This window comes from Lactuca virosa, chromosome 9, assembly GCF_052849685.1.
Source record: "Lactuca virosa cultivar CGN04683 chromosome 9, Lactuca_virosa_CGN04683_v6, whole genome shotgun sequence".
NCBI classification, from domain to species: Eukaryota; Viridiplantae; Streptophyta; class Magnoliopsida; order Asterales; family Asteraceae; genus Lactuca; species Lactuca virosa.
The window spans coordinates 190,863,186-190,874,866 of NC_136434.1; the positions used below are offsets into that span (position 1 = coordinate 190,863,186).

Consider the following 11,681-nt stretch of genomic DNA (forward strand, 5'->3'; position numbering starts at 1 on the left):
GGTGTTATATTGCTGGATAGGGTGCGTCTGGGGGTGAAATACCTCATGTATTCAGGCCACTGCTAGGCAAAGTTAGATGCTGGATAGGGAGAGTCTGGGGGTATAATACCTCATGATAGTCGGACCACGCCTTGACATTGTTATCTAGATAACTACCCCTGACTTAGTTGTCTTGTGGTTCTTTCTTTTACGAACGAAGGTTCCTGGTGAAACTTATTCCATTCCCCTCATTTGATGTCTTTATTGATCCTCGTTTGCTGCCAGGGAATTTCCGAAGCAGCTTCGTCAGTTGTTGTTCATATCGATTCCTTAGGCTAGATCTCGTAAGATCATTGTATAGGGTCAGTATGTGGGGATCGACGGGATGGGATAGATTGTTTTAGAAATATGATTTATATGTGTTAATAATATTAGTGGTTTTGCAGGATCGAGATATACATTATTATCACCTTGTTTGAACTAAGAGCTTTCGTACTCTGTGTTCCTTAGGTGATTGAGTTCACCAGGGATATTTGAACTAAGTGTTCACTAGATGTTTTGAACTATGTGTTCACCAGGGATATTTGAACTAAGTGTTCACTAGATGTTTTGAACTATGTGTTCACCAGGGATATTTGAACTAAGTGTTCATTAGGTGTTTTTGAACTAGGTGTTCATTAGGTATTATTGAACGGAGTGTGTTCAATGAGTGTTCTTGAACTAGGTGTTCATTAATTATTTTGAACTGCGTGTTCACCAGAGGTGATCTAAGAACCATGACAGCACTAGACTTTGTGCCAATTCCTTAGGGCAATTCTTAGGAATGAATGGGAGAAGGGTAATCGGTTCTTAGGGTAAATCTTTATGAAATAAAGGAAGATAATGGGGGTGGGTAATTGGATTGATTGTTTGATAATTAAATATAATAATTATATTATTGTGGGTTGAAAACCCTATATGCTCACCAGGCTCCCAAGCCCGACCCTCTCAATTTTCTTTATATTACAGGTTATGGCACGAGAGCATAAGTTGGCTGACATAACGAGAGATTTTGGATTATAGGCCATTAGTTATGAATAACTGTTGTAAGGTCTATTTTGTTCTGTTTATGATTTTGGTCTGTATTGAACATGACATCCTGAGATTTTGTTATATAATGAAAATACATTTCTTTAAAGGAATGCTTTGATAAATTCTTATCATATTTTTGTTTTGGGAACAAATTCCGCAACTGTTTTCTTTAAAAGATTACTCTGATTTTAAAAACAAAGCATAAACAAATCGGTCTTTTCTGGCCGTGAAATTGGGGATGTCACATAATCCCTCATGGATTACATTTAAGTTCTTAAACGGACTCTCTTGCCGTGTTCCACTCATGGAACCTTTCTCTACCTTTTATCTAACCATACACATTCTTATTCCTACAAGAATCATTTATCTGTGTTCCTTAAGGAATCATCATCTCATTCGCGAAGGAATCATACTCTTGTCCTCGAAGGAACCTATATCTCATTCCCGAAAGAATCATGCTCTTGTCCCCGAAGGAACCTCTATCTCATTCTCGAAGGAATCATGTTTTTGTCTATGAAGGAACCTCTATCTTATTCGCGAAGGAATCATCTTTCTACACATCTCTAATCTTTTATGTGACTCATCACATAAAAGTTGTCCCATAGACATTCTGTCTCTTTATCTCATCAAAGACACTCTACTATTCATATAGTACTTAACTCATTAAGTACTTAATCTCCATCTATGTCTATTGACATATAGGTATTCTACACAATATCAATAGTGTTTATACATACATCCATACATAGGGTTATAAGGCATATAATCCTATTCTTTTCTCATCTACATATTACATGTATTACTCATAATAACATTAGCATCTACACATGCTCACATACTCTTTTATTTGATTTTGCTAGATATAGTCATATTTCATTTCTTTATACATCTCTTAGGTATTTAAAAAATATCTTTGTCATCTCTGACCATACTTACTCTAGGTATACTTAAATGCTCAGATGCATGTTTCTAAGCATAACCTCATACATACTCTATATATATGTACATGCTCTGATACATGACTTTAAACATATATCTCATAAGCATAAAACATACATGCATATAACTATATATATATATATATATAAATATATATATATATATAGTTATATGACATAGAGATAGAGATACAATTATAAATCACCTTGTTAGTTAGTGCTGACTAACTACCACTTGGCTCCAAATCTTTAATTGATGCATCTTGGCTCATCCTCATTCTCAAGGCCTATTAATACAACATTTCAAGTTTCTTAAAACTTGTCTTAGCCTATTAAGAGCTTATCTATTTTCTTATGTTAAATTACACATAATTGATCATAATTCTAACATTTCATTTTTCTACTTCTAAATTCAATCCAAACAATGAACTGCGAATCCCATACTACCTAATTCATCACATTTTAATCTCTAATGCATCAATTCAACATTACCACTACTTAGGGTTTCAAACCCTAACTTCTTATTTATAGATTTCACCTTGGAAATAACATATAGAGCTTGTTCAATGCTCCTAAACAATATTAATAACATCAAAAACAAGCTAATGGTTGATTAATTCAACCATTCTAACTAATCTAGCAAATTTCACCATTTAAAGCTCAAAGCTAAATCAAAGGGGAAATATTTACCTCAAGAGTATAAGATGTTAATCCTTATTATGCTCATTCTATAGCTTTTCCAAGCCCCTTCTTAGCCTCAAAATTTCCTCCTTGCAACTCTCCCTTGATTTGGGGTGTTTTTGGGTCGAAATAAGGCTATAATAGGTTTAAAACTGTTGTGATTGCATAACCGCACCGTGGTGACCATTAGACTTCAGCCAATGGAAGATTACTTACGTCATCGTACTGTGGCGAGCTACTTACCATGCCACGGTACCTGGAGATCAGCAAAGTGCATTACTGATTCCATTCCGGCTTTGGGGACAACTTTTCCCAACTTCTAATGCGCATAACTTCTTTGTTTCTAACTCATTTTATATGATATTTATATCCATGTTAAGATGGAAACTTACTCTACAATTCTATTAAGTCATTTCTCATTGAACTAATATGGGTATTAATCTATTAAGTCACAAACTTGGCCCGAAAAGCATAAACATAACCATTTTACCCTTTTGGCCAAAATGCATCTTCTCATGCATTCTTTTTATTGAACTTACTCATCTAATCTCATCTTGGTGACTTAAACTCATCTTGGCCATTTTCATGAAGTCACAACTTCATGAACTTACCAAATTCCTTTAAGTGACCATTTTCCCCTTTAGTTAATATTTAAGTAATACTCAAATCTCTCTAAATTTTGTGTTCTTACACTTTTGATTCAAGCAACTATTATGGTCATTATGGGAATATTAAGGGGCCAAAAGTTTAATTTATGGGATTAGCCCATGTAAATGACATGATTTATTTATTTGCAGCCCAAGATCAGCCAAACAATCAACCCTTTCCTCCCTTGAAACCCTTTGTACGTAACCTATTTCCCCTAGTATATGTGTGTGTTATTTTGTATGTGCAAAAAAAATAAGAGAATCAAGAGAGAGAGAGAGAGAGAGAGAGAGAGAGAGAGAGAGAGAGAAAGAGGAAAGAATGGGAAGAAAGAAGGCAACAGGAATAGGAGGAAGAAGGAAGGAAGAGACAAAGTATTGATTTCCATTATAGCACCTTCAAGGTATGTAATCTCCCTTATAATGCCTTGAATGAGTATGAGTGAAAAAGAGAGGCAAAAAGGAAGGAAAATATTTGATTTTTGAATTCAGAATCTACAGGTTATAAAATGAGTGAAACAATGGACTTAGGCTAAGATTTCGAAATCACCATAGCCTATTTCGTACTTCATAAGTAAGCCAACATTTCTGGAGTTTTTGGAGGAAGAATGGTGGAAAAGATCCTCAAAGAGACGACGAGAGAGACAACATATTAAGAGAGATGTTGGGTAGAAAAAAAGAAAAGAAAAAGATAAGAGGATTGTTTTGATGTAAGGTTTTCTCAAGGAATAAAGCACAAGTTAAGTAATGTTATGATTATTATATAGGTTTTCAGAAAGGAGGAGTTCCATCTACCTCCTTCTAGTAGAGTGTTCCAAGTTATCAAGAGAGGTGAGTTACACTAAGTCTCCTATTATGTAGACATTACTTGTTCTATGTTACCGTTCACGGATACTCTAATCCGATAAAGTGAAAAAGAAATGACAGAATGTAGTTTGTTCTCAAGTGAGACAAGTTGCACTTTTATCTCTTATCTTTGTATTGGGGAGTAAGGGGGAAAGTTCCGATAATGGGAACAAGGTTATGGTTGGTACCAACGTTATGTGATAGTAATGTTCATGTCTTTATGTCTTATGTGATATGAATGTTATGTGTGGGTAAGTGATCTGTATAATGGTAGAAATAATGTGTATGATCACAAAGCTTTATGCTTACCCGCTGTTTATTAATATTTTTCAGGAATATTCGAGATTCAGCCTGACTACATCACGCTCGTCAAGAATGTTTATGACCTTTAAGTCTCCTGCTTTATATTTTAATTTTTGTTTTAAGAAAAGTAATGTTATGATTAGTTTAAAGAAAGTATTTCATATTTAGTATTTTGAATTAAAACTTCTGTTAATTTTTTTGTTACATTGTTTATCTCACATTATCTTTTTAACTTAAGTTATAATAAGAGTTTTTTCAAGTATGTTTTGAGAAAATATTTAAGATATTGAAATTAAAAAAGAATAGGACAATTGCAAATAAATTATGGGTTAAAGAAATGCAATGTTTAACTTAAGGTTAAAACAAAATTTGGGTTACTAATACTAAAAGTATATGTTGACGGATACATAATTTAATAGTTTATGGGTTAAAGAAATGCAATGTTTAACTTAAGGTTAAAACAAAAATTGGGTAAACAACTATCATCATTTTTCCGTTTTGGTCACGATGGGAAAACACATGTTATTTTGTATGGTTAATTCGATTTTGATGGTAGCGAAGTCAATGATATAAATTGATTTTTGAAAGTGTGATGACAAAGATATAAAATTTCCATTAGGGCTTAAAACAAGATTGGGTATAACCTGTAATCAATAATTGGTATTTTTTTGAACCGACAAATCTAATTTATTCATAAACTAACACCTAATATCACCTATTGTCCACCACGTGACTTGAATCCTTAACCTTAAAGAAGGAAGACAACACATGATACCGCTAGGCTAAAACTCTCAGATAATGACACCTAAAAAAAGTAAATGTTAAAGTGATCATGATATGTCTTTAACAAAAAGTTTGGATAGAGGATGAGAAAATATAGCAACCAAAATAAAAATAAGATAAAATTACATAAATGGTCTATATGATTTTTCAATTTTGTATATATTGTCCTTAAATTTATAGTATGACAAGGATGGTTTTTGTGGTTTTAGTTTCTTGTGTAATTGTTCTATGTGGAATAATTTTGTTAGGCCATCTGGTATACCCTCTACAACACACAGTGGTTGCTGATTTTGGCGTCGCAGTGTGCGTCGAACACAACTCTGACCCCCCTTACCGCAATCGAGCCCCTTACCGCACCACAAGCCCTTACCACACCTCTATTCTTCTCTTTTGTGACATTTGACCAATTAAAAAAGAAAAGAAAAAAATGTAACATCCCATAAATACTAAGTAAATTTTTTTGTTTTTAAGTCAACCAAAACAATGATTCTTTCCTTTCAAACAATCAAAGGCATGTCCAAGTAGAAAAATAATTATCAGAATACAATCCCAAAATCATAAAATGTAAAATACTGGTGGATGTGATGCGATCATGTCGGGCCCTTCCCTTTTTAATCATAAGTACCTGAAAAACATTTAAATATAAACCGTAAGCACAAAGCTTAGTAAGTCCCCCAAAAAACCACATACCATACATACACATCATACATATATATATATATATATATATATATATATATATATATATATATATATATATATATATATATATATCATACATGCATACATATCATACATAAATATCAACCTAAAGCTGTAATGAATATATTTCACCCCTGAGTCCCTTCCGACTCTCTGAGTCCCTTCTGACTCCCTGAGTCCCTTCCGAATCCTTCAATATCTTTCAACCGGTATGAGTCTATTTCTAATGTGAATTATGAGCATTTGATTTGGCATGTGGAATTAAAGAACACTAAGAACACGGTGATTTGGCTGATAAAAGATGTATTCGATCATAGGAATGAGTACAAAACGGTACTAGATCTAGAACTTCATAAATATCTCACTCACTCGTCACTATGAACTACATCTCTCAAGCACACCTCTACAAGTGGTATGGAACCACCTTATATAGAAGTGTTCACATGTCTCTCTCTCTCTCTCTCTCTCATGTCACAAGGCTACTCTACCACACGCAAGTGGGTCTACATGATTCAAACCATTACAAAGTCATACATGGATAACTTTGCACCCAAACATTCTCCCCCTCAAAGTTAGGAATGGATGAGCCGCTTCAAATCTTCCAAAATCGAGCAACTCCACGAACCAATCCTTAAGCGTGACACATGTAAAAATGAACTTCAAATCTTCAAATCTTCAATGACTTTCCAATACGGGTTCTAGAGTGTGAGACCGTACAAACCGAGCATCAAAAGGCAATTAGGAGTATCCAAATATCTACAAAATTACCCAATTTTGAGCATAAAAGCACACCCCAAATCACTTCATAAACTTCGTTGCTCAAGGTCACTTCGATCTTCAAGTCAGCGTAATATGAAAAATTCAACCTTCGAATTCCCATATTTAAATCTCTCCCCCTTTTTATAATCGAAACATGATTATAAAACCAAAAATGAATGAGAAAGCGCTCAAATTCCGAATTTTTCTATCCAAATCCCCCCTTAACACATGACATGAACGTTTTGCATAAATCCGGAAAATCCAAAAAAAAAATCTCAATTTTCGAATTCGTTCACGGACTGCCTTTGACAATATTTAACAAATTTGGGTAGAAATTGTCAATTATGAAATGCTGTTGTGACCCGGTGCGCCCAAAACAGTCTAAGATGCGAAACTCTTCCCCGAGTGCGAAACTGGGCATAAAGTGTCAATTCACATTAAATGCACGAGCCTGTTTCAAAAATAATCCCATTTCTCAGAATTTCCAACCGAATGTCGAAGTTGGGTTAATTCTGTCATTTCGCACAAACTCCAAGGATTTGAAACAAAAATTCAAGTTATAACATCATTTTTACTCCCATTTCGAAGTTGGGTAATTTTTGCCACTTCGTTGAAATTCCAGCGGTGTAATTCGAAATTGTTTGTTTTCTTCCCAATTCACTTGTACCATTGGAATAGGAACTACATATTGACTTCGAAATTGAGTTAGATCCTCGACATCGATGCTCCGCAAAGGATCCTCAACATCGAGTTCGTGTAAGGCTGGAGGGTGTGGCCGTGGTTTGTGCCACCTCAGCCGCACACACCGCCCCCAGACTGTGGTTTTGTGTGGTTCTGGCCGCACTACGGCTGGAGAATATCGCGAATCGTGAGTGGTTGTTGAGTGTTTTGACCGTTGAACGATCTTTGCAATATATATATATATATATATATATATATATATATATATATATATTTTTTTTTTTTTTTTCCTTTTTGCCTTTCTTTCCTATATACATACAAACACTTCATTATTTTTTCACACAATACAAACCTTTCTCTCTCAACTTAAAAAAAAATACCAATCTCTCTAAAAAATGTCATCTTCTTCATCTTCTGAAGAATTTCAGACTATTTTTGATGCCGCTGTTGCGTGTGCTCAAATGGCGGAACAAACATACGATGCTTTATGCAATAACGCAACTGCAAGTTCTCAACGGAGAACACGAAGATATATTTTCAGAAATCGTGAAGAAGCCAACCGACGTTTGGTACAAGACTATTTTCAAGAGAATGCCACTTATCAATGGTATTATTTTCGTAGGCGCTTTAGAATGTTCAAAGGTTTATACGAACGTATAGTTGAAGATGTAACGAGGGAGTGCAGTTTTTTTTCAACAACGCTACGATGCTAGAGGTACACCCAGTTTCACTCCCTTACAAAAATGCACGGCCGCACTTCGTCAGTTAGCATATGACATTCCGCCTGATGTGTTAGACGAAAGTTTTAGGATGTCTGCTAGGATCGCACGAGACAGTCTCCACTTTTTCTGCCAAACTGTGATTCAGTTTTATGGTCCAAAATATTTACGTAAGGCTACACGTAATGACATCTTGCAATTGCAAGCTCATCATGCTAGTGTGCATGGGTTTCCTGGAATGCTAGGAAGCTTAGATTGTCTCCATTGGGCATGGGAAAATTGCCCTACGTCATATCATGGGCAATTTACCCGATGTGATCATGGTCACCCAACGGTCATACTTGAAGCAGTTGCGTCACAAGATCTATGGATTTGGCATGCTTTTTTTGGTTCTCCTGGTTCGATTAACGACATCAACGTTCTTAATCGTTCACCTATATTTAACAACATATACGATGGATCCGCACCAGATTCTTCTTTTGAAGTGCGTGGAACGCCATATAAGTATGGTTATTATCTGATCGATGAAATCTATCCTGAGTATGCTGTGTTTGTTAAATCGTTTACGTGTCCACATGGTTCTATACGAAAAAAAATTCAAGAGAGCTCAAGAAAGAGCTAGGAAGGATGTTGAGCGTCCTTTTGGAGCTCTGAAGAAACGGTGGTTCATATTGAAAAAACCAGCAGTTCATTTAGGCGAGGAAAAACTTCAAGAAATCATGTATACATGTCTCATATTGCATAACATGATTATTGAAGACGAAGGAAGAGCGATATGTGCGTTTGACTAGGAAGAAACCATACCAGAGACACAACCAATAGAAATTGGTGGCAAAGAGTATATGAACAGGAGAGCAGAGATACGTTGCACCGAAACATTTCACAATCTTCGCAATGACTTGGTGGAACACATTTACGGGGTTCAAAACATTAACCTTAATTTGGATCCACCGGATGACTCCGAAGACGAGTTCTCGGAGAACGACTTTATGTAGTTTGCTTTAGTTATTTTATTTGTGTTTTTTAAAGTTCTTAGTATTATTTTAATGTCATGTTTGTGTTTTTTGTTGTTGTTGTTGTTGTTTTTTTTTTTGTGTAATGCAATGTAATGTTTTTTTGAATTTTCAATGTAATATGTTTTTTTTAATTTTCAAGTAATGAAAAATTATGTTTTTTTATTAAAAAGGAAGTTTTAATTAAAATAGCTAATAAAAACAAAAAAGAAAAGAAAATAAAAGTGTGGCACCACTCCCTTGGTGTGGCAAGAAACCACACTTGTGTGGTAAAAAAATGACGTGCCGCTTATGTGGCGGTGGAGTGAGTGCGGTTTCGGTGACACCACTCCCTCCGGCCTAAGGACCCTCGACATTGAATCGATCAATCCTTTGAAATTAAATGACCCTAGACATCTCGTTATGACCATCAACATCGAAATCTTCAAGTTTACACATTTCGAATCACGAGCTTACAACCATTCGACCCATCCATCAATATCAACCCAAACACAGTGAGTCCCAAACCCATGTCGAATTCAAGAGACTCTGTCACATCAAACACACACTTTCTGTTGACCATCGAACATCGACATCCATTCTCATTCCACACAGTTAACATCATTCGTTACCAAAAACTGATTCCAAGCAAAAATTGACATCACAAATCGAAATCTACTCTTCTCAACACTAATTTTCTTCATTCGACATCATTGTGGTCCATAAAACATCCAATTTCGAAATAGAAAATCAAGAATTGAACAAAAGCATCCCAACTATCTTTGACATAATGAACTTCAACCCAAGCAATTTCGAAATTAGACCTCAAATCAACCTTGATTTCGACATCCATAGCCCAGATACAACCTGTATCTTCCAATTTCAACATTCACTTCATCGAATCAACTCATAGAAATCGAGTTTGATTTTTTCTGGGTTTTACTTTTCGAAGTCAAATATCAATAAACATCAAATTGATGATTTTTTTACCAAATTTTTAATAAAAAACGTGTTTAACCAACTGTTCTTCATCTTATTCAAGTGTTCTTGGTCAAAATCTTTAAAATCAAAGAATCAATTTTCGATTTCTAAGCCATGACTTGAATAAAATCGATTTCATCATATACCAAATCATATGAAATCGAATCCCAGTTTCAGATTAACAATTAACATCAAACGATTATTGATAACGATGAGATGAAAACGAAACTCAAGAACTGGAAACAAAAAGCAATGCGAACATCAGGTACAACTTGGAATGCGTATGACGAACGACGTCTAAACAAATATTAACTATCGACTGAATTGTACGAATCATTGGGCTCACAATTTCAATATATTGGATCGAAAACAAGTTTGGGCTAAAAATTGATTTGTGAATAGTAAAGATTCGAAAATTGGTTCACAAAATGAATTGTGGGCTAATCAAGCATAATGAACAGTAATAAACCCATAGAATCGAATCATATATAAAATGCTTTTTGGACTCAATTTTTATTCAAAACAACCATTGCGAATTTAAAATCGAATGAATCAATAGAATAGGATTGGATCGGGATTGATCAATGAAAAAATTATTGGATCATAACAAATGAATTTTTCAAAAAAAAAAATTGATCCAATGAGTCAAAATGATCAAAAAATTCAACAACGCAAGCACGAATCAAAGAGATTTAGAGCGATCATCGAGAGACTCACCATAAAAGTTCCAATTGTGTTGAATGTAGCCAAACTGAGAATCGTTTATTCAAAAAATCGCTTTAATCTTCGAAAACCCGCTCTGATACCAATTGATGTGAACTATGAGCATTTGATTTGACATGAGAATTAAAGAACACAAAGAACACGCTGATTTGGGTGCTAAAATATGTATTCGATAATAGTAAATGAGTACAAAAAGGGCACTAGACCAGAACTTCATAAATATCTCACTCACTAATCACTATGAACTACATCTCTCCGGCACACCTCTATAAGTGGTATGAAACCCACCTTATATAGAGGTGTTTACATGTCTCTCTCTCTCTCTCTCTATCTATTTCTCATGTCACAAGGCTACTCTACCACATGCAAGTGGGTCTACATGAGTCAAACCATTACAAATTCATACATGGATAACTTTGCACCATAACATAGAAAAGGTAAATACCTGAATTTTGATTGTTACAAATCTCCCCCACTTCAATTAGACTTCGTCGTCGAAGTCTGCTGATGCGAATAAGTCTGGGTAATGCTCTCTCAGCTCATCTTCCGACTCCCAGGTCCATTCGGAGCCCCTCCGGTGCCGCCATTGCACCTTCACCAACTTTACCACTTTTCTTACGAAGGGCTTTAGTTTTTCTATCCAGAACTGTAATGGGTTTCTCTACATAGTTCAGGCTCGAATCCACCTAAATAGCATCCAATGAAATATCTGCAGCCTCATCTAGTACACAGTTCCGCAACTGAGACACATGGAGGTGTTATGGATCTGACTCATCTCATCAGGAAGATCCAACTGAAACGCAACCTTGCCAACTCGGGCAGAGATCCTGAATGAACCAATGAATTGGGGTCCCAACTTACCCCTCTTCCGAAAGTGGA

General features: G+C 35.3%; 1 protein-coding gene across 1 annotated transcript; it reads left to right on the forward strand.

The window, feature by feature from the left end:
* The first annotated feature begins 7,782 nt into the window (after nt 1–7,782).
* LOC145140128 (uncharacterized) lies at nt 7,783–8,728 on the forward strand. The gene is made up of 2 exons (XM_079073722.1): nt 7,783–7,994; nt 8,113–8,728. The coding sequence occupies exons 1-2, from the start codon at nt 7,783–7,785 to the stop codon at nt 8,726–8,728; spliced, it is 828 nt and encodes a 275-aa protein (XP_078929848.1).
* Nucleotides 8,729–11,681: the final 2,953 nt, after the last annotated feature.